The sequence below is a fragment of the Cloeon dipterum genome, chromosome 1 (assembly GCF_949628265.1).
Source record: "Cloeon dipterum chromosome 1, ieCloDipt1.1, whole genome shotgun sequence".
Classification (NCBI taxonomy): Eukaryota; Metazoa; Arthropoda; class Insecta; order Ephemeroptera; family Baetidae; genus Cloeon; species Cloeon dipterum.
The window spans coordinates 20,507,269-20,527,522 of NC_088786.1; the positions used below are offsets into that span (position 1 = coordinate 20,507,269).

Below are 20,254 nucleotides of genomic sequence, written 5' to 3' on the forward strand. Positions count from 1 at the left end.
AATGTTGTTCAAATTTTTACGCCAAATCTTGGCCCTATTTTACGGAGTATATAATCCGTTAAGAAACCCTGAAATTTTCTATTTTTTTTGGGGGGGGGTTTGCGGGTGCTCAAAGATCAAAACCTGGGAATTTTAAGTAATCCATAGTTTTGTTCAAGTTGGTCGTAGGACAGAAATTCGGGCACCGTTCAATTCGCTCGGACTGTAGCTGCATGATATATGTATATTAGAATGTATTTATACGAACAGGAGACATGGAACAAATCTTCAAAGGGTTTCATCAATGATTTGAAAACTGATACCTGATATTTCATAACTGCGTTCAAATTTGGTTTGCGTAAGCATAATAGAAATTTGATTCTGCTCCGCAATCGGAACCCATCATCAAAGTGAATAATTTAACGCTGCCATAGAGATGCAAACTCTCCGCAGTCAACCTGTATGCAACGCTAATTATTGCCAATTAACTACCAGGTTCCAATATCGAACGCAAAATCATTTTATAAACGGATCTTGTTCTTTTGTTCATGTCGGTTGCCAATTAGCGAGTCACCATCAATGAAATAGGTAAATCAATGTAAACATATTCGTTTGACAGCTGAAAAAGAATTTGAAAAAACGGAAAAAACACGCGATATATCTCAATTTTGCACGGAAACATTTTGTCAAGGGGGTGTGAAAGGTATATTATCACAGGCGTGCTCTGAGGAGTCAAAAGTTTCGGGCGTTGTCTGCCACGCCACGGGAGAGTGCGCGGCTCGTAAATCCGAGTCATTCATATGCAGATGCCATAAATCCGAGCATGCTTCCGAGTGCCGTTCGTTCGTTCGTTCGTTGGTTTGTTCGGCGGCTCACTTCTGTTCGGGACGCTCTCGGGCAATCAAAACTTGCGTCGCAATCTCCGCCGATATTTATAGCTCGCGGGCGGGCTACGTGTATGATGTGTGTTTGCACTCACCTGATTCCATTTCCAGAGTCGGCGTGAACACCGCACGAGGACGTGTGTCGCCACCTGTTCGACAAACATGTCTTGGATTATTATTTTTCACAGGTCTTTCCATGGCATGCAAGTGTTTATTTTGGATGCCGCGTCTTGTTTGAAAGCGCCTCGATTAAATATTGACCCGTTTTGCAAACAAGCGACAACTTTATTGGTTTTTCATTTTGATATCCTCTTCACCATGATTTGCAGGAAATTTCAAAATCTGGTAGATCGATTAAAAACAGGATTCGCCAAAATGCACCACTGCTTTTTGTGGCGCAGGCAAAACCAACCTTTTATGAGTGTTCCACGTTTTTCGTATTTGAGCCCTGAAAAGATCATCTTTAGCGCCGAACAAAAACAAAACAGAGAATACGAAATATTCTAAAAAATTTCAAAAATCACCAATTAAAATATATTTAAAATTTTGTTGTTGCCTAGATTAATTATTATATTATTATTCTGTATTTATTCTGGATGAACAGAGATACACATAACCCGACGGGCCTACAAAAGAGGCCAAGTCGGGAAATGGCGCCTGGACAAATCGGATTAGCCGGGGTTGTCTCCGAAGGCGAGTTCAGGGCGCCGGTCCTCACTTCAGTCTTGGTCCCACGCAGCCATCACCCACCAGGAGCCGTGAGGCCTGTTCGACTGATCAGGATGATGGCCAGAAACTTCGTCTTCAGCTCGGATTGGTTTCCTCAAAGTTGACTTGGCTGAGTTAGAAGCATGGTGAGCAGCCGGGCGTTAGCCAAGGCTTGTCGCTCTTCCACGCTGGCCCCCAGCAACTCGTCAGGGAGATTTGGCGCTGGAACTCGATTCCACTCCCCCGGCCAGTCTTTTTTCGCAGGCTTAGAGCCACCCCTCGTCCGAAAATGAATTTCTTTCTTCAGGAGTGCCGGCTGTCGCTCGTTCGATGGTAGGGTTGAGGGCACGGCGGGGTCGACTCTGGGTCGTCCCAAGCTGAGATCCCTCGATGGTCGTTGCGGTGGCCGGTTTCTTGGACGAAGAGCCGCATCCTCCGGCTAAAGAGGACTCCTCTCCGCCAAGGCAGAGCCCCTCGGCGCGATTCTGCGGTGTCGCGAGCGAAAATTCGCAGGGTGCCATTGGCGAGCTACTCGGGCGCTTGTTGGTCTTTGCCATTGTTGCTTGGATGGAATCGTACTCACTCGCCGGGCAGAACTTCAAAACCAGAATTTTGGGCCGAAATCTTGTTCCCCAGAAGAAATTTTGACGTCGATCGATGCGGCGTGAAAAGCTGAGCAAGGAGATGCCAGTTTCTTCCAGTCAAAGTTCAACGTCGGGGCCAAAAGGGGAAAATTCTGAGGAGCGAATTTGAAGTGCGTCCGTTCTTGTTGCCGGCAACAATCGGACTCCATATTATTATTATTATTATTGTTTCAGCATTAAAGCTTTAGTTTTACGCAAAGGTTTCTTTTTTTACCCCAGAAATTTCCCCTGATAAGCTCTCAGTCTCAGCTGCAGGATTTCCAGCGGCGGCTATGATCAGCCAACTACGCCAAATATCATTCTAGTGGTGGTGATTGTCAATTTTGTATTGGCAGATTCAAAAGAGTATTATACGTGTGTATAGTAAAATTTTGTTACTGAAACAGGACAAAACTAGAAATTTAAATGTTTATTCAAGAAAATGAATGTATTCGAGAATCAAGCAGGAATGAAAAATCCTTTCTGTGAATTCGCTCATTTCCACCTTTCCAAAACGCGCGAGCGGCTTCAAAGGACGAATTTCTACCGTTTCAATCCAACCGGGATTACAATTTCTCTTTGAAAAAACACCACCATCCATTTCATTCCAGGAACTTTAAATCGAGATATTTACCACTAATTAAAACCTTGGTAGATCTCGTCCCAGGAAGATTTCGTACGTGATTTCGTACTCGTCTGATCTGTGCGGCAGCGAATGCTCGATATCAATGCCCTGAGTGATAAATAACAGAAGCCAAGTCGAGCGGAGCGAGTATATATCACTGGATCGCCGAGTTCACTCGCAACAGACAGACGCAATTTTTCTTGCCTGCAGGCCGTCCGAGAACGAAGAAGATCAACTCTCGACAGCTCAGTTTTCCTTTTGTTCCGAGTTCTCTCTGTGGAATTCAGAAGAGCTAAACGACGTTTGGCTGTCATCTGAAATTTTTGTCTCACTACTCTTGATTTTCAAAGTGCGCCGGGCACAATTGCGTCAAAGAGAAAAAAAACTCGATTCACGTCTCTATTTGGACAGCCAGCACAGTTCTCGATCAAAGCAGGGCAGCCGTTATTCGTACATAACTCAGTTCAATCTCGCTCGTTTTCAGAAAAGCGAAAGAAAAGCGTGAGACAAATTCACGTCAACTGTGCAGACGCAGGAACTATTTTATGTATTTATTAACTGTTCATAAAACGTTTCACCGGTTAAGTCTTTAGTTTTTTGTTCTTAGTTTTAAATAGAGGTCTCAGCCAGCCCTGCTGCGTTGTCAGCCACCAACCACCGTGACTTTGACTAAGCTGCGCCAGCCACGCCAGCCACCGGTTAGAAAAAAATGTGTCTCTGGCCTTTTGAGCCGTCAAGCACTTAAATACTTCAATATTAAAATTTTTCTACTGCGCCAGCGGCCGACTTAAATGCTCAGCTGCCCCCGCTGGCCCAAAATTGGCTACAGCCGGGTTCAGTCAGCCACCAGTTAAAAATACGCGGCTGAAACCTTTAGTGTTAAATAATTCTCTATGATTTAAATTTTTAATTTAAAGCACCGGCATTAGAGCAATATTTCAAAGCCATCTCATCTTCTGATCTGGAAAACAAAAGACTGATGCTGGATAATGCGTCTGATTACTTTTGTTGTACTTAAATGAGATCGAAGCGTAGCAATTGTACCGTAATGTAACATACATTCGATATGACACAAACTCATACAATATATTCTTGTTTATTCTTGCTCTAGTCGAATGCAATAAAAAACATCGAATAAAAAGATTTCAAAGAGAGGGCTCATATTACAAAATATTTTATAAACAATTAAGACACGCAATTAAACAAGCGAGTCAAATACAGTACAACAACAACAACAACTACTGCTTAATCTTCTGGTCATAGAGAGCACGGGAGCGACTTGACCATGTAGCGTGCGAATTATTGGAAGATCTGTCGGAGTGAGATTGATAATGACTAACAGATTTACGCCAAAGTGCGGGAACCGCTACACGACAATTCTTTCAGAAAGGCTGGAGTTTTAAAGTTAATATATAAATGAATCTGTTGCAAAAATAAATTAAAATTCACAAACACTCAAACCCCTTATCACAGCTTTTCAACTACTTAAAAAAAAAATTCGCCTAGTAAGCACCTTGGTAACCGTTAATTAGGGTGAAAAGATTCGCCTCAGCAGGGTTGCAGGTGGGGCCGGCGTTGTCCACGGCGATCGGCGCTGGAGGAGCGATAAATTTGAATTTGGCTGGGGCGCAGATTGCCTCCATTAGGGCGTTCTTTACGGGGCCGGCCCCTCGAGAGGCGATCCGAATGGCCTCGTAAACACGGCCGCGGGCCAGATAGCGAGAGCAGCCCGCCGAAGAATGCCAGTCTCTCTCCGCCCGCTCTCGAAATAAAATTATGGACCGACCGCGCCGCATAGCACTCTGCTTTTACGCGCCCGTGGCAAGAGCGATGATAAGAATTCTGCTTGGCAGAAATGGAGACATCCGCTGCGAGATGGCCAATAATGCCGCCCGCCGTGCTTATGTTTCCCTGGGATCAACGGACACTAAGTAAAGCGACGCTGCGCGTGCCTCGCGTCATTCATGCAACTTTTCGCACTTTTATCGCACCAGACCGGATCGATTTGACCAGCCAGGACGCAAATATTTTAACTTGAGTGTCCAGCTGAAAAATCTGCTAGAGCCAGACGCTTTAAAAAGGGTTGATTTCCAAAAATTGCTGTTCAACTAACATGGATATCATATTTGTCCAGAACGTAGAAATGCACCAATGGTTTTTGCGGGGAAAAATTCCGGAAAAATAGTAATTTTGGGTTTTCCCACATTTTTTCCGAATTTGCCCTGAAAAAGGTCATAATTTGGCAAAGAGTATGACGCAATTTCCATAGCTCGTGGAAACATTTCAGTAGATTGACAACAGGGTGGCAATTAAAAATTATTAAAATTGTTGGCTACAAGCAATTATAATAAAATTATTAGTTTTAGCAATTTGTTCTACAATGTGCAAAAATCACAATGCACTATTTTGGGAAACTCTGTTGGGAAATAAATTAAGATTTCTAGTAGCGAAACCGTCCTCACCGTTTGAAAAGCAGGCTAACTTTTGAGCCTCTTTTCTAAAAAATATCCAATTTATGCATGGGCAACAAGGGTTTTCCGGGAGTTTGCAGAGCATCGATCCTGTTTCATTAATTAATAACTTTTTTGCTGTCTCTATAATATTATTATTATGATCATCTACAAATGCATGCATTTTTTGGGTCAGACGAAGATGAAATTCGTTCATCAACATATTTTCATCTCCTTGATAATCACGATGATCCAGGTCGTTGAATGTGCGTCGGAAAGGAGTTTAGGGGAAATCAGTGAAGGGAAAGGGAGGGGTCTGAAGGTTTTTTCTTAGTAAACTTTCTCATTCCAACTAACAAAAATGTTTTGGAATATTGCAGAAAATCCCCCAAAAAAAAGGTTTTTGCAAAGAAGTGGGGGTTTCCGGAAAATTTGTATTTTGCAAACTCGTCTGCTTCTGTCTGGCTTCTGATTTTTTTTCCTTGCTGATTCCTGGGAAGCTTTTCAACGATTACTAATTAGCTTATTTTTCCTAAGATTCAGCCTGAAAATAGACTTTTTAGTAAAAGCATTTCCTCGGATGTTGACTTTTAAACTTCACTCTGACGTAGGCCGAATAAACTCATTTTATTTTATTTTATTTTGAAAGGATGTGTTGATCCTCTTAAAACCACTGTAAAAGCTAATAACAAAAGAAATTTTAAAGCAATTCCGAATCACTCATTCTCTGGATGTTATTCAAAGCGAGAATTGCTTTGTCGTGCAGGCGAGTGGAGTGCGAAAAAAGAGGGGTTTCAAATGTTGACTCGCGCGCTGTCGGCGATATTTCAACGCAGAGAGCAGAGAAGGCTAATCAAGTTGCAGTGTGTTTATCCGGCGTAAATTTTAATTTACGTCTGCTGGAAGGAATTGGGATTTTCACGACCTTGGCGCGTCCAAATATTATCATCCAACCCCCGCGCGTTACGAGCGCCGTTTTAATGGCGCAATTTGAAACAACAAACCCTTGTTCCGAATCCATTTACGGCCGGCACCAATTTGGCCTCATTAGAGCCCCTTCTCTCTCTCTTAAATGTACACACACTGCGACTCAGCCTGAGCACTCAAGACTCGACTAATTTAATGATGAATAACACACACAACCCTCATCCCTGCCTGGCTGGTCGAGGGGTGGGTCCCAGTTAATCCTTCCCTCATTAATTACGATGCATTTTCTTTCTCTCTTCGTGCGCGTTAACTTTTAATAATTGCGACTCACTTTGCTAACAAGCTTTCGCCACACAAGAATCAACACTCTTAAGGAGTCATTAAGACGAGCAACTGCGAATATTTGTCTTGCGAAACTGCTCTAAATTCCTCTTGTTCCCAAATCGAGTATTAATTTGTTGGAAAATTTATTTCAAGATTTTTCCCCGAGACTTTGACAGCGCAAAATTCCAGAAAATCCTTATTTTCAATGCCTGTGCCTGCAATGATTGAGCCCACAGTGATTTAGGTTAGCAGTATAAATTCTTGAGAAAAGAGACTGCAAAGTTAGCATGCTTTTCAAATTATGAGGGCTATCTCTCTATTTCAAATCTTATTTTATTTCACAACAAAGAGTTTCCCCAAAATGTGTCATACATTCTAGAATCAATAGAAAAAGTATTAATTTTTAATATTTGCATTGTACTAATCCACTTTTTAGATAACAGAATTGTTTAATCCGATATACTGGATAAGAGACCAGCCAATTGTTTTTTTTAATTCTTTAGCCGCTGATCTCGTAGATAAATTATTGTAGCAATAACAATAAAACTTTTATGGTATTTGGTTCAACTCGGTATAAGATAAATATTCGATTGAACCCGATCGTTTTAACTTTACAGCATTATTTATTACTGTAACTTAAACGTTTATGCATCGTTTCAAATTGTATCGAGTTGCAATCGATTGAAAAAGTCATGCCAATTTTTTCTTAACTTTACGAGTTTATTCCAGTGTACGCGTGCATATAAATAATTTAATCCTACTACACCTCCGTGGGGGAAACAGACGGCGTCATATAAATTCGCAGCAGTGTCGCTCCCTTTCGCACGCCTTTTGCAGCACGCAGCTCCTGAGGGGCATGAAAAATTCGCGCTCTCTGCAAAATATGTGTGTATGCACACTGCAAATTTATTTCATTTCCCCTTTGGGGCGGGCAAAGCAAACGATGATTTTTTTATTTAACTCCGGCGCGGCGCATCATGGCACCAGCATCGGAAAATAAAGCGCTCGAATAAAACAATTTGCTGTGCTAGGGAAAAGCCGCTCTCGCTCTCGCTCTCTCTCTCTCTCTCTCTCTCTCTCTCTCTCTCTCTCTCTCTCTCTCTCTCTCTCTCTCTCGCTCTCGCTCTGTTTGCATTACAAAACGAGTGACAGAGAGAGGCCCGTTTGCTGGATAAATTAATAACGCCTGCAATCTCTTCGTTCGTTTTTCGTTTCAGCGCGTTTCATACTAGCTAATGGAATAAAGACTTGTTGAATGACGGTGACGCTGCAAATTGAGCGTGCGTGCAAGTAGAAATGCATAATTAATCTCGTCAAATGAATGAGCAGACTTTCCACCTCCTCTCAGTGCATTTTCACTCGACTTTGCCTTTCTTCTGATTAAATCTGTGTTTGATTATTTTATAGACACAGCAACAGTGCTTCATTATTATAGGGCTGCGCACTTACTTTTTGTGTGAAACAGAAAACTAAATAAGATGCTCTTCTAATTATGTTGAATTACTTAGTTAAATTTATTTAACGCTATTCTATAACTCTCATTTTTAGATATTCGCATCAGCATAATGTGTTTTCGACCATGATATTGAACAAAAAAGTTTTCTCTCAGTTAACTGCACTCGCTGATGATTGTGAGCACAAATCAGGATGTGTGATGGAGAGATGAGTTGTAAAAATATATAATGTCACATCCCTCGTTTCCAACGACCAGTGAAACGGAATTCCCTGCAAAAAGGATTTTATTTTTCATGAGGTAAAATCGATCGTTTTTTGTCCAGAGCAAGAAAGATAATTTGTTCTACTTTTAAACGCCAACCAGCTCAAAAACACTTTTTCAGATTCAAAAGTAATTTTATTGCGGAACAACAGAATTTAGACGCTTTCTTTTAATTAAATTTAAGCTCCAATGCGTGTGATTCTTCGATTTTCCTATCCTGTGAAAACTCTCTTGAGGCAATGAAATATTGTGAACAATAATTAGGAATTATTTCTCTTTGCCACTCTAGTGCAGCGAGAAAATTGCTTTAGTAAGTCAATCTTTTTGAAGCCTTTTTCCTTTTGCAATGATTACTTTATTTCTTTTGACATTTTCTATTACATTTTATAGATTTCTAAACAGGAAGAAATAACAAACAATAATTGACACCAATCGAGTAGCAAAGTAAGTCGATTTCCCTTTAAGTGCACGGTATATCATTTTCTTGAGACGTAACAATCAAAACTTTTATATAGCAAATAAACTGGCATTCGTCGTCATTATTTATTTCTCTGACAACTCGTATTTCACTCTTGGTTAACAATCCGCGCAAAAGTTATGTAATCTCCTCATTTAAGAGGCCTTTGACGAACCCAATCAGGAAAGTTTATTTTATTTGCTCCACTCTACTGGTTTTCGCAACCAGGGATTGGCTTCTCGCATTTTCCTGACTTCCTCCCTCTTAAGTCATTCTTATCCGCCGTTTAATTAACGTCTCGCGCATCATCAAAGCTCTTCGTCGAGAGCGACGTTTGTTTTCCCGGCCTCACGGACTTTATCTTGTGTTTAATTAAACGTCTACAATATTTGCTGCTCCAGCATTCCGACGTTTACAATTATCAAACGCGACGAACTGTGTGAAACAAATGGATCTGTTATGCAAAAGGAGAAGTGAGCTCAAAATCACTCTTGTCGCGCGTGCGTCGTTTCTAAATTGTGTTATTTTTCCGACATGGTATAAAGCAATTCTCGTTTCAACGACCTTTTTCCCCATTAACGAACGCGCTTTGAGTCTGTCACCGTAACTTTTAACATTCAACCACGATTTGTTTGCCTACCAAGCCGGATTAATTAGTTGCGGCCGACAAATAATGCTGACCACACGCAATCGGAAATGCAATTTGGTTATTAAAAGGCACATTATTTGCCGCTAGCGATGTTTTAATTAGTGAGTCCACTCTCGTTTGACCTTTTGCAAAAAGGCTGACGTTTATTTTTTCTCTTCTAAATACCGGGAAAGTGTGTTCATCTGATTTGAAAAAAAAATCCTTTTATTATCAATAAATTAAATGTAACTTAACATTTAAAATTTTAATTTTAATGTCAAAGCAATGAGAGGTATTTGAGCAGTTCGGAGATCTAATACTGGCTACCCAATGTCAGAAATGGCAAAAAGTGGTTAGTTTAGTGACTCGAAATGCTCAAATTGCTCAACGGGCTGGGAGGCGCACCGGCGCCGACTCGCTACTTGCTGGTTTGCACCTTCCCAGCATGCGTGATTTGGCTTCACGGGACAAATTTCTAGCGTTTCAATGCAGTCCTCGGTGCGGAGGCAAGTGGCCCTTGAGTGGGCTGGGTCCCTGTGCGGCCTGGTGCGCCCATGTTATCCGTTCGCGGTGTTATTGGGACCCGGGTTTCAGCATTCGTGCTAGTGCAGTGCGCGCCCTTCCCGGTCCTCCGGTCCTCGGACAGGGATAAAAAGAGCAATAAAAAAATTTGAGGAGATTTTAAAGATCAGATAATAAGTCGGATTATATTTAAAAAAAGATAAATATTTCAACAGATTAGAGTTTTGAAATTTAAATGATAATCGAATGGCTTATTGTTAGCTCTACGCAGATTTATTATTCAATAATTTTTAATTTCATAAAATTACATACTTGTGTGTGTGCATTTCTTTCATTTTTCTGTTTTATCAGTTGTTGACAAATCAGTAAAATCTAAATTTGACATTAGGCCTCTCCTCTGTTTATGAAATTCATGAAATTGGCACTAAATTTTATCTCTCTTGCACAGCAAATTATGAAAAACGAATTCAGAAATATCTTTTTAAAATGTCCCAAATAGATGCTGGACTGTTTGTCAATGCTGCAATTGTTGACCAGAACTGGAAATGGGACTTTTTCATAAACAGTAATGTGTTCACACGACACGCTTGCCGTGCCCATAAAATGAATTAATTAGTACACGCGCACAATCAATTGATTTCCAGGAACATCTCTTTGATTATCTTATGCAATGTCAACTCATCTTTGGCAAATTGCGTTTGTTCATATTCGTTAAAAAGGCTGTTTTGTAGTCCACTTTTGAATTTGTACAATCGCTCAATTGTGATTAATGGGTTATTTGCATCAACTGTATATGAGTGATTTGCATATTGCATTGCACCATTCCTTGAACTGATATAATACATAAAATAGTGAATCGCCAATATGAAATTAAGAACGACATAATATCCTTTGATTTTTTGATGTGTTTATTGTATTCGTGTTAAATAAATAATTCATTCAAGAGAACTCATTTTTTAATAATCGCTGCTTACACATAGCATGTACCTGAGGAGAAACACTTAAGTGGGACTTGATTGTTTTAATTGTTTAAACGGCGCAAATTAAGGAATTTTAGTAGTGCCTTTGAGAAGAACGAGTTCGTCTCGAGCCACTTTCAGTCAAGTCAGCCAGTCAGAGGGGCTCGGGAAAGCAAAGCGACGAGGGCCTTTGTTCCTTGGGCGCGCGCGAGGTGTGCGTTTCAACACTCGTATTACCGAGCGCTCTTTGTGTAATTAATATTTAAGCGCGGCGCCGAGCCGCAGACTTTGGCAAAGCCCCGCGGCGTCCATTAGGCAAACGCAGCTCGCGAATTAATTTAATATTTCGCGCTAATCGCATTTAGAGCACATAGCTTCTCGCCATATCAGTGGCGATTAAGCGCTCGAATCACGCACCGAGACTTGTTCTTCTACTTATTCTCAGTTTAACTGGATAAGTTGCTGACGGCATATCTGTTTTCGCTATGACGATTTTCAAGAGAAATTAAATTAAAGTGAAAGCTTTCCTTTCTTCCAATCGCAGTGGGAAGTTAAAACTACAAACTTTTCCAGTCATTGCTGCCTGACATGACTGCATGTGGCGCTTTTATTTTCCTTCTGATTTCAAACTTTAAAGTTCGAACCTTAAAGTGGGTAAATATTGAAAAGCTATGATTTTTATCTTTATCTTAATTATGGTCAGAAAATTTGGAAAGGGTTGAAATTTGCCAAGGTTTTGCCGTTTTAAATTATGAGAAAATCGGCTCCAAAGTTTGCACGCTAATGAAGCGGTGAGCTTCTTCCCCTTATTGAAAATTGTGATTTCTTTTGAAAGAAGGAAAATTTCACACACCATTTGATTCATCACGACTAGAAGAATAGAAATTAAGCGAAAAATTATTGCCAAAAACCTTTGAATTTTTCGCCAAATTGGCAAATTAATTTTTTTTTGCTCTTTTTATCCCTGTCCTCTCGGACCGGGAAGGGCGCGCACTGCACTGGCGCGAATGCTGAAACCCGGGTCCCAATAACACCGCGAACGGATTAACTGGGCGCACCAGGCCGCACAGTGACCCAGTCCACTGAAGGGCCACTTGCCTCCGCACCGAGGACTGCATTGAAACGCTAGACATTCGTCCCGTGAAGCCAAATAACGCATGCTGGGAAGTTGCAAATCAGCAAGTAGCGAGTCTGCCTAGAGCTATATTATATGCAGCCGGCATGCAGACGGTCACCTATCCACCTACTGACTGCACTCAATGTTGCTTAACTTCGGCTATATCTAACGAGAACCGGTGTGTCTAACATGATACATCCTAGTTACTGAAATTGCTTTGCTATGCTTGGTCCTAAAGTGAGTAATGCAATCAGATAACTTTTCAAGGCAACAATTAAAATAAATTTCGACTGTCATCCTCTATCAATCAACTTTAAGCTTTTGATTGAATAATCATTCAGAATATGTCAGATTAGGAAGTTTGATCAGGTGCGCCTCCACAGATTTGTTCTCAGAGCAAGGCTAAAGCGAAATCCATGTTCCACAGGGGTAGAATAAGTTAATTGGTGGCAATTTGACAGACGTTGCCTCACGTTGAGGGACTTGCAGTTGCGCGCGTTTTATCTGCGCCACTCATTAAACTAATTAAGCTGCATTGTGTTTTAAATGTAAATGCACATGAACACTCGCGTCGTGTGTTGTAAAGACGCCGCCCGCGCCGCGCATGATAAATTTGACGCTATCTGCGCGCTTCATCCAAGAAAAGCCCAACCTAAATGTTCTCCGTGTTTTCTGCCGCATTCAGATTAGATTTCCGAATTAACCAAGCCGTTGTCTCGCATTGTTGAACGTATGCTTTACCTGCACGTTGCAATGTGAGAATCCGAGCGATGTTTGGACTTGAGTGTGGGCTGATTCATACCTAAATTTGATTCCCTAGCATTGCAATGACGAGTAAATTCGGATTTGGGAGGATTGCGAAAACTTTCCCGACTCGCTACTTGCTGGTTTGAACCTTTCCAAATATGTCTAGTGTTTCAATAAAAAAAGACCCTGGAACGGAGTAGTAACACTGGACTTCTTCCAATGAGGCCCATGCTATTCGTTCGCGATGTTATTGGAACGCAGAGTTTTCTCGAGTTGTTCGCTATCACCCATCTCGAAAAAGGTGGCCCGATTAAAAAAAAATAAATAAAAAGCAGTCATATCCTCATTAATACCGAAACATTCTCGTTTTTTCGAGAGTGAAAGCCGAAACTGTAGTGGATTGATGGCAGACGAAAGATAGGAAATCAATGAGGCGGCTTCTCTGGTATTCATTTCACCTTTTATGCAATTTTCCTGACAAAATAAATAAATAAATATTGCGAAGCTTGGTTCACTCCGGGTTTTTTCACCACTTAAGTGTTTGAATGCCTTTTTGCTGGAGAAGTTCTGTCCTTGAAGAGGGAGTCTTATGTCTTTGTTCCCACGAGTATTGGAAATTCCATTCACAGGAAAAATTCTCATCTGCTTTTCCAGTGAAATTCCTATTCTAGAGAGCAAAAATATGGGACATAAACTGCAGAGCGGAGCTAGTTGAGTCGTAAATTTAGTCAGTCAGCCGTAAAAAAAAGATAAATAATCGTCAGCTCTAGCCTCGTGCCGTGTTGAACCGCAGAATAAATTGGTTTTAGCGAGGCATAATTGCCAAACCACAAATTAAATTTGCACGGACCAAGTATCGACGTTGTATGTTGATAATCAATCGATTTTCTGTTAGAACTGCTGGGTCTTTGATTTTTAATCAAATTGCTGCGAGCGAAGGGAAGTAGATTGATAATTTGGTTATACAAATTTCTGTCTGCCATTTTTTTTTTTTTTTTTTGTCAAAAAGTGATCGGATTTTAGATTAATTTTACAGTTTGGAATCTGCTATGCAAGAGACGAATCCAATTCTCATACTTTTGAAAAGTTCGCCGTTTTTAAAAAAATTTCCAACAGAAAGGTGCTCTGGGAAAATTGCGTGCAGAAATGTGACTGCTTGTAATAGGGCTTTAATTTTTCTTACGACATTTTTCATATGTTTCAGCTTTATTTCATTTCACTATAGCTCGTAAATTTTTAGGCTTGCATAACTTATTGGATAATACGAGTCAATTTTTAAAATGGCTTATCCGGGAAATTGACAAGAGGAAAATTTATTTCCAAATCAGAAAAATTTTATCTATCCAGATTACAGCTTTCAACATTTTTAACACAAACCCACTAGCTTTTACATCCGTAGAAAATCTCCAAAATCCGAAATTTGAGATTTTATCGTCCATAATTAGAATAACAGAAAATTTTCCTTTAGCAAGAGTTTCCCATTTAAATTTCAAATTCTTTAGGATGGTGGTAAGAAAAAAGCAATTTTCGGCTCTTCTTTTCAGAATTTTTTTAAAAATATTATCTCTTTTTATAAATCAGCCAGTCAATATTTCTTAAAGTTCTGCACAAACGGGTAAAATTGAAATATAAGCTTCAATTCAACACCTTTAAAGATTTTACATTGAAGCAAAAGGGGTGTTTGTTTCATCAATCACAATTTTGTTCACTTTCAAATATTTACATAGCTGGAAGTAGAAAGAATTAAACGCATTTGATGGGCATTTTTCCATCGCGGCTGTAGACAGAACGCTTGCGCGTGCACTTTCCCAATTGAATTAATTAGTCGGGGGCGCAATTCATCGGCTTATCAGCGGTGACAGGCTATAAATCTCGTTGGCATCACCGGTCTGCGGCGGCATGACGGATCGTGCGCACTGCAGCGGTGAAAAATTCACTTTTCTCTCTGAAGTTTGCATATGCGCGAATAACAAGAAGAGTGTAATTGCGCACACGAGAGCGAAGGCAATTTTACGTCGCCGCTTGGATATACATATTATGGTGCACGTATAGAGCTCATCCTCTGAGAGCTCTATAAGGTCGAACTTCAAAGGGAGGAGATGCAATCTGTGCGGCGACGCGCATTAGCCCCCATCTCTACTTTCTACTTTCTATATCTCTCAATTCCCATATAAATGCGAGCAAAGAAAACAACCAGGCTGCAGATCCAATTGCATTTTGTTGACCTCTGCATGCACTTATTCGTTTTTCTGCTTTTTGGCAGACGAACGTCAAGCCAGTCGTATTTATTTCCATCCAATATAAACGGGCATATTAATATTTTCAGTCTTTACAAAGAAATATAGTAATATATGGTAAAATTTCAAAATTAAAAGACGGTTTTCTTTTATTCGTTTAGTAAGCTGCGTTTCTCTATGTCTATATTATGATTTGTTTGATTTTACGTTAAAGAGACAATTTTATCCTTTTAGCAAAATATGCAAGTAAATTGTTCTTGAAAGTATTACCAACTAAAATTGATTATTGGCGTTTTTTTGTATCAAATTTCAGCTCAAAATGTTGTTGGTCTTTTTTATGTCTGAAATATTTTTAAAAAGCAAATAATACGCTTTGACCCTCAAGTGAAAAAGGCAAAATATACAAGCGATGAAGTCGCTGAAACGTCGGCAAATTAAAAGATAAACAACTTAAACAAGTCATACACGGCCAATGCTAAAACACATTCACACATAACGTGTAAACGAAGATTTAAGACAAAAATAATAAGTGGTTGCATGACCGGGCCAGTGGCGGAGTGATTGCGATGCTTGCGTTGCTATAATCTTAAAAATGCTCAATCATTGAGTTGGCAACCGCTTTTAATGCTTAGCAGCGTGGAATAACGTGATAAACTTGTAGCAGTTAAAATGCGGAAAATGATACACATAGAAATACTTTCCCATTTTAAATCACAAAACTATCATTTTGTCACATTTGTAAACATGGAAATGTTTATCTTTCCTCTTAACTCATCAGGAACTGTCTAGTGAAACCGCATGATGATATTTATAATTATTTTTCTAACATTCGTCGGAGGGATTCGTGTGCCAGCAATGTCTGAAAATATTTAAAAACAGTTAAATATTTTACCACATCATCCTTAATTGTGTTCAAATGATATTATTTTGTATTTCTCGCCAGACTATTCCGGGGCAATTTAAGCGAGGCGAAGGAGAACGAATGTACTCCATTCTGTCCTTCTTTTAGTTCTGAAAATGCGATAATATGGCTTATCTGTTGTTCGCGAGAGAGCGACTCTCTATGTGATATCGTTTCATCGCTTGAAGCAGAAAAAGATGTGCTAGACTTGGACGCACAAACAGTGTATTGACCAAATCTCTTAAAGGTTTTCCACCTTACTTATTTCCCGATTTCAATAAGGTCGAAAGCGATTTTTTTACAATCATTATTTTTTGCGGCAGTGGTGTTTACCGCTCACTTTCAAAAGCGTCGTAAACGCGGTGCACTCTGCTGCTTTTCTGCTCTTTTAATACGGCCCGTGCGAGTGCAATATGTGTGCTGTTGTACACACTTGTTATCCGCGCGCGGAAGATGTTTACGAGCGCCTCGCCTTTCATTGTTGTTGGCCGCTCAAGGCTGTTTGTCTGCCAAAATGTGACACCAAAGAAAAGATTATTATTTGCAAAATCGATTTTGCTCTCCCGAGGCACAAATCCACGGCTCAGCGCAGTTTCGAAATTTTCACGCTTCCTCAACTCCGCCGAGCTAACTTTATGAGGGAGACGAGTCTATATGAGGTGCAAGTTTGATCAAGAATGGCATCCACCGACTTTGAACGCATTACACGGTTGAAGTTGCACAACACTAATAAAACTGAAAATGAACTTTAATCTGTTACAAAAAAGGTGTTATATTTAAAGAGCGAACGAAAATGTAATATCCGACTCTTTTTTCTTTTTAAATTGTAACGCTTTGAATTCAAAGGGTATTTTAGAAACGAATTAACGTCGCAGTAGGTTAATTTTAGAGCCGCGAGTCGATCAATATGGCGTTTAGAAACAAAAACTATTGCCTGACTTAAGCTGCAGGAAATTCTTCATCGAGCCGAACTCACGGTTTATCAACAAAACGAATAAGAGCAGATACAGAGAAACGTGAACTACACAGTTTCCACACGCAATGTATTTCAGAGCAGTGAATTACGGAGGTATTAAAAATTAAGCTCGGCTACGGTGACAAGTTGGAATAATTCCAGCAGCTCTCGCGTAGTCATTAATATTTATCAGCGTTTTTTCCACATATTTTATCCCGAGAGCGCGCGACGCCGTGTAATCCTATAAACACGCCACCCCTTGTTTTCGTATGCAGCAAAAAGTTTGTTTGCGTTTGCGTTACCGATCATTTTACAAATGCTAATCTCGCGCACGGTTTTGTATCCGGCGTTCTTTTGTGAAACAAATGAATTCGAATCGCAATGAGAACCCGCTGATCAAACAATGATTATGAATATCATAATAGTAACTATGTAAATATTTCACCATAATTGAATAAAATTTACATTTTTAACAATTTGTACGATTTAAAATCTACTCTCAAATATTTTCAGGATTGTAGGCAACCGTTTTATTAATTGCTGAGAGTGAAAACTTTGATCTTTATGAGTTTATATGAATCGAGAATTCCAGGAGAACTAGTCTTTTACAATGACTACATAGAAAATAAGTAATGGGATTGCTCAGAACGAATTTATTATAGATCTTAATAATATCTATCACACGCTTACAACTAATTGTTTTGACACCGCAGCAGGCAATATCATCAAAACTATACTTTCAAAACAAAATTCACAGAATACGCTTCAGAGAATTCTGCATCAATGTTCATAGAAAACGTACGATTGCACTCATTTCTGGACACGACAAACAAAAAGAGAAACGCTATAGAGGGGTAGATTTTCAGGGTGGGATGGATGGTGGGACGCAGATTACGGCGTCAGCTAGGGTACAGTGTATGTAAACGTGGTAAAGAAGCGAGTTTTAGTCAATCCATTGGTATAATTTGCTTACATGAATTAACTACGTCAATGGGATTGAAAAAACACACTCGCGACATTCGCACAGAAAGCAAAAGACAGCTTACCACACTTCGACCACCACACTTGGACCGGACCGGCAAGATCTAATTACAACGCGCATCTTGTGACCGCTATCAAAAAGGTTTCCGATCATGATTTCAGTGCGGCTCATAGAATATCATAACACTGTAAATCTGATAGTTAAACCCATAAAAACTCTGAGTTTTGCAGCTAACTGGTTGGAGGTCCACTTTTTCACGGGCTTTTGCAGCCATGAAAATTCACCCCTGTCAAACCCTATATTTTCAATTTCCTGTACAGGACAAAAGTCAGAGACTTCACCGACAGCTTTGATGGATTTCCTCGCTGTTTTTTGCACCGATCGAACCAGCAAAATAAATCCAATTATTCTTGGTTACTTTTTCTTCTATAAATTGTTGACGTGTCTTGCAATAATGATGAATGATGGTTAGTAAGGTGGGTCGAGGGAGCATTTATTGCGATTCCTGGCTCCATTTGAAATCGTATCAGTGGATCAACAGTGCTCCTAACAATAAGGAAACATACACCCCACTGTAGATGCAAAAACAATCGCGCAGACTTTTCTGCAGCACGTGTGGTGCGTCATCTATTCGAAGAGGAGCACGCTAAATCAGAGCACTCGTCGGCTATGGCTATCTCCAATTCATCTCAATCATTTGATTTTTTATTTTTGCCGGTGCGCTTGCTTGATAAATGACAGAGTTACGTGCGGGATCGCAGTTTTCACATTTCCACCACCCGCGGGGGCAATGAAATAAGCGCGGCGATATTGAGAGCATTGTGTAGGCGCGGAGAAAGAACAGTGGTGCCCTAGCTATAGCTTTTATTCCGCACTTTGGTTCGATTTTACGAGCAGAAGCGTCTTATTTTCACTGACTGCAAAGGGTGTGCGTTGTTCTCCTTTTCCAAGTACTTTGCGTATGGCCAGACTTTGGTGGTTGCACGGGTCCTGCACTTTCAAAGGTCCTCGCGTGCCCGCAAATTCATCCTCGAGTCTCACTAATTTCCCCGCCTAAATGCGCGCGGCTGCTATTTTACACACGCGAACTCACTCAGCGAAATGTATATGTGCGTGTTTGTGCCACATGCTGAGCATCTCTTTTCCACCAAAGGCTTTCAGGAATATTGAGATGCTCTTTGCGTATGCAGAAGAAGAGTGTCGCGCCGCTCTTTCATCTCGAAATACTGCGGGTATCGCGCTCTTCATTGCTATAGTGGGAACATTTTTAAAAGGTCGTCTCTTCTGTAGTTTTTTTAACCATCAATATGTAAAACCCGTAGGAAATTCTTTGATGCTGTTCTAGAAAGAGATAGTTATAACGCAAACATTTTCCCTGCTGGCAAAGCGAGTTTGTGCCATGAAATAGATAATATATATTGTTCAAATTTTGTTCGTGACAAATGTTTTATTAATTTCCATGCAGCAATCTCTTTAAATTTTACTATGTTATCTAAAATGCGTCTTTATTTTTCCATAAAATAAAGCTGCAGACGCTGCAGTTGACAGCCGAAACTATTAGGCATAAATAAAACGACTACGACTGCTATTTCAACAAGGAATTTTTTATTTTTTCCCCAGTAATATTTTGTTCCTTATCGGAATTTTTTCAATATGTAGACCAAATTTGAAAATATATGAAAATTCATGTTTTTGTCGAAAGCTTTGGTCTATTAAGAGTGCTGGCCTTTAAAAAATTCTTATTTTTACTGTAGCCACTACGACTATTTCAAAATCCTCGTGATGTCGAAAAATCCAGAGCTTGCTTTTGAGTGGTCAAGTTCTCCAATACCAATATTATTTATTATCTCATAGGTTTAAAAGCTGCTGAAAAGGAAGATTTCTTGCGTTGATTGTGTGCCTCAGGGGCCGTAGGAGAGGACACAAAGTGCCTTCGGATGGAAATCGAGCATCTAAGTGGCCCTTTCTCAAGCTGCCAGCGCGGAAAAAAGCAGTGAGCCTTCAGTTGCAGCGCCGAGGCCGAGGACCTCATTTGCGGCGGGGGTGCGGAAAGGGGTGCCGCCGGGGGTGCAACGAGACGCACAATCGCGGCGGCAGCGACGCGCAATATGCGGCGAAGAAAGAGACAAACAAGAAAAGAAAAGACGGCTGGCTGTCTCATAAAAATTCTTGCAGCTGACGTGCCTCGCGCCTCCGCCACTGCTGCCGCCGCCGAATAATAATATTCGGTTTTCGTTTTTGTGCCGGCCAGCCCCGCGGCTCGCTCGCGAGGGTGTTAAGTGTTGCGGTTTCCGCTGCCACCCATAAAACCAGCGTCTTTTATAAACTCTGCGCGCCGCGCGCCGATCGGTGGTATTTCGGGCCGCTCTCTTTCGATAAATAAATTAATACTCTCTGCTGCTTTTTTGCTACGTCTTTCAACCAGCATACAAACGACTACCCTCCCTGCCTCCCTCTCTTCCTTGTCTTTGACTGAACCTTGCGGTTTGTTGACACTGACCACGCAACAACA

The 20,254-nt window shown here is 40.5% G+C and overlaps 1 protein-coding gene across 1 annotated transcript in view; it reads right to left on the reverse strand.

Moving 5' to 3' along the window:
- LOC135948239 (neuropeptide CCHamide-1 receptor-like) overlaps positions 1 to 20,254 on the reverse strand; it is a 71,962-nt gene that overhangs the window by 44,233 nt on the left and 7,475 nt on the right. Inside the window, exon 2 of the mRNA XM_065497421.1 lies at positions 959 to 1,012. Within this exon, the coding sequence (XP_065353493.1) occupies positions 959 to 968 (10 nt within the window). The 5' untranslated portion in view covers positions 969 to 1,012. The remainder of the gene's footprint in view (positions 1 to 958; positions 1,013 to 20,254) is intronic.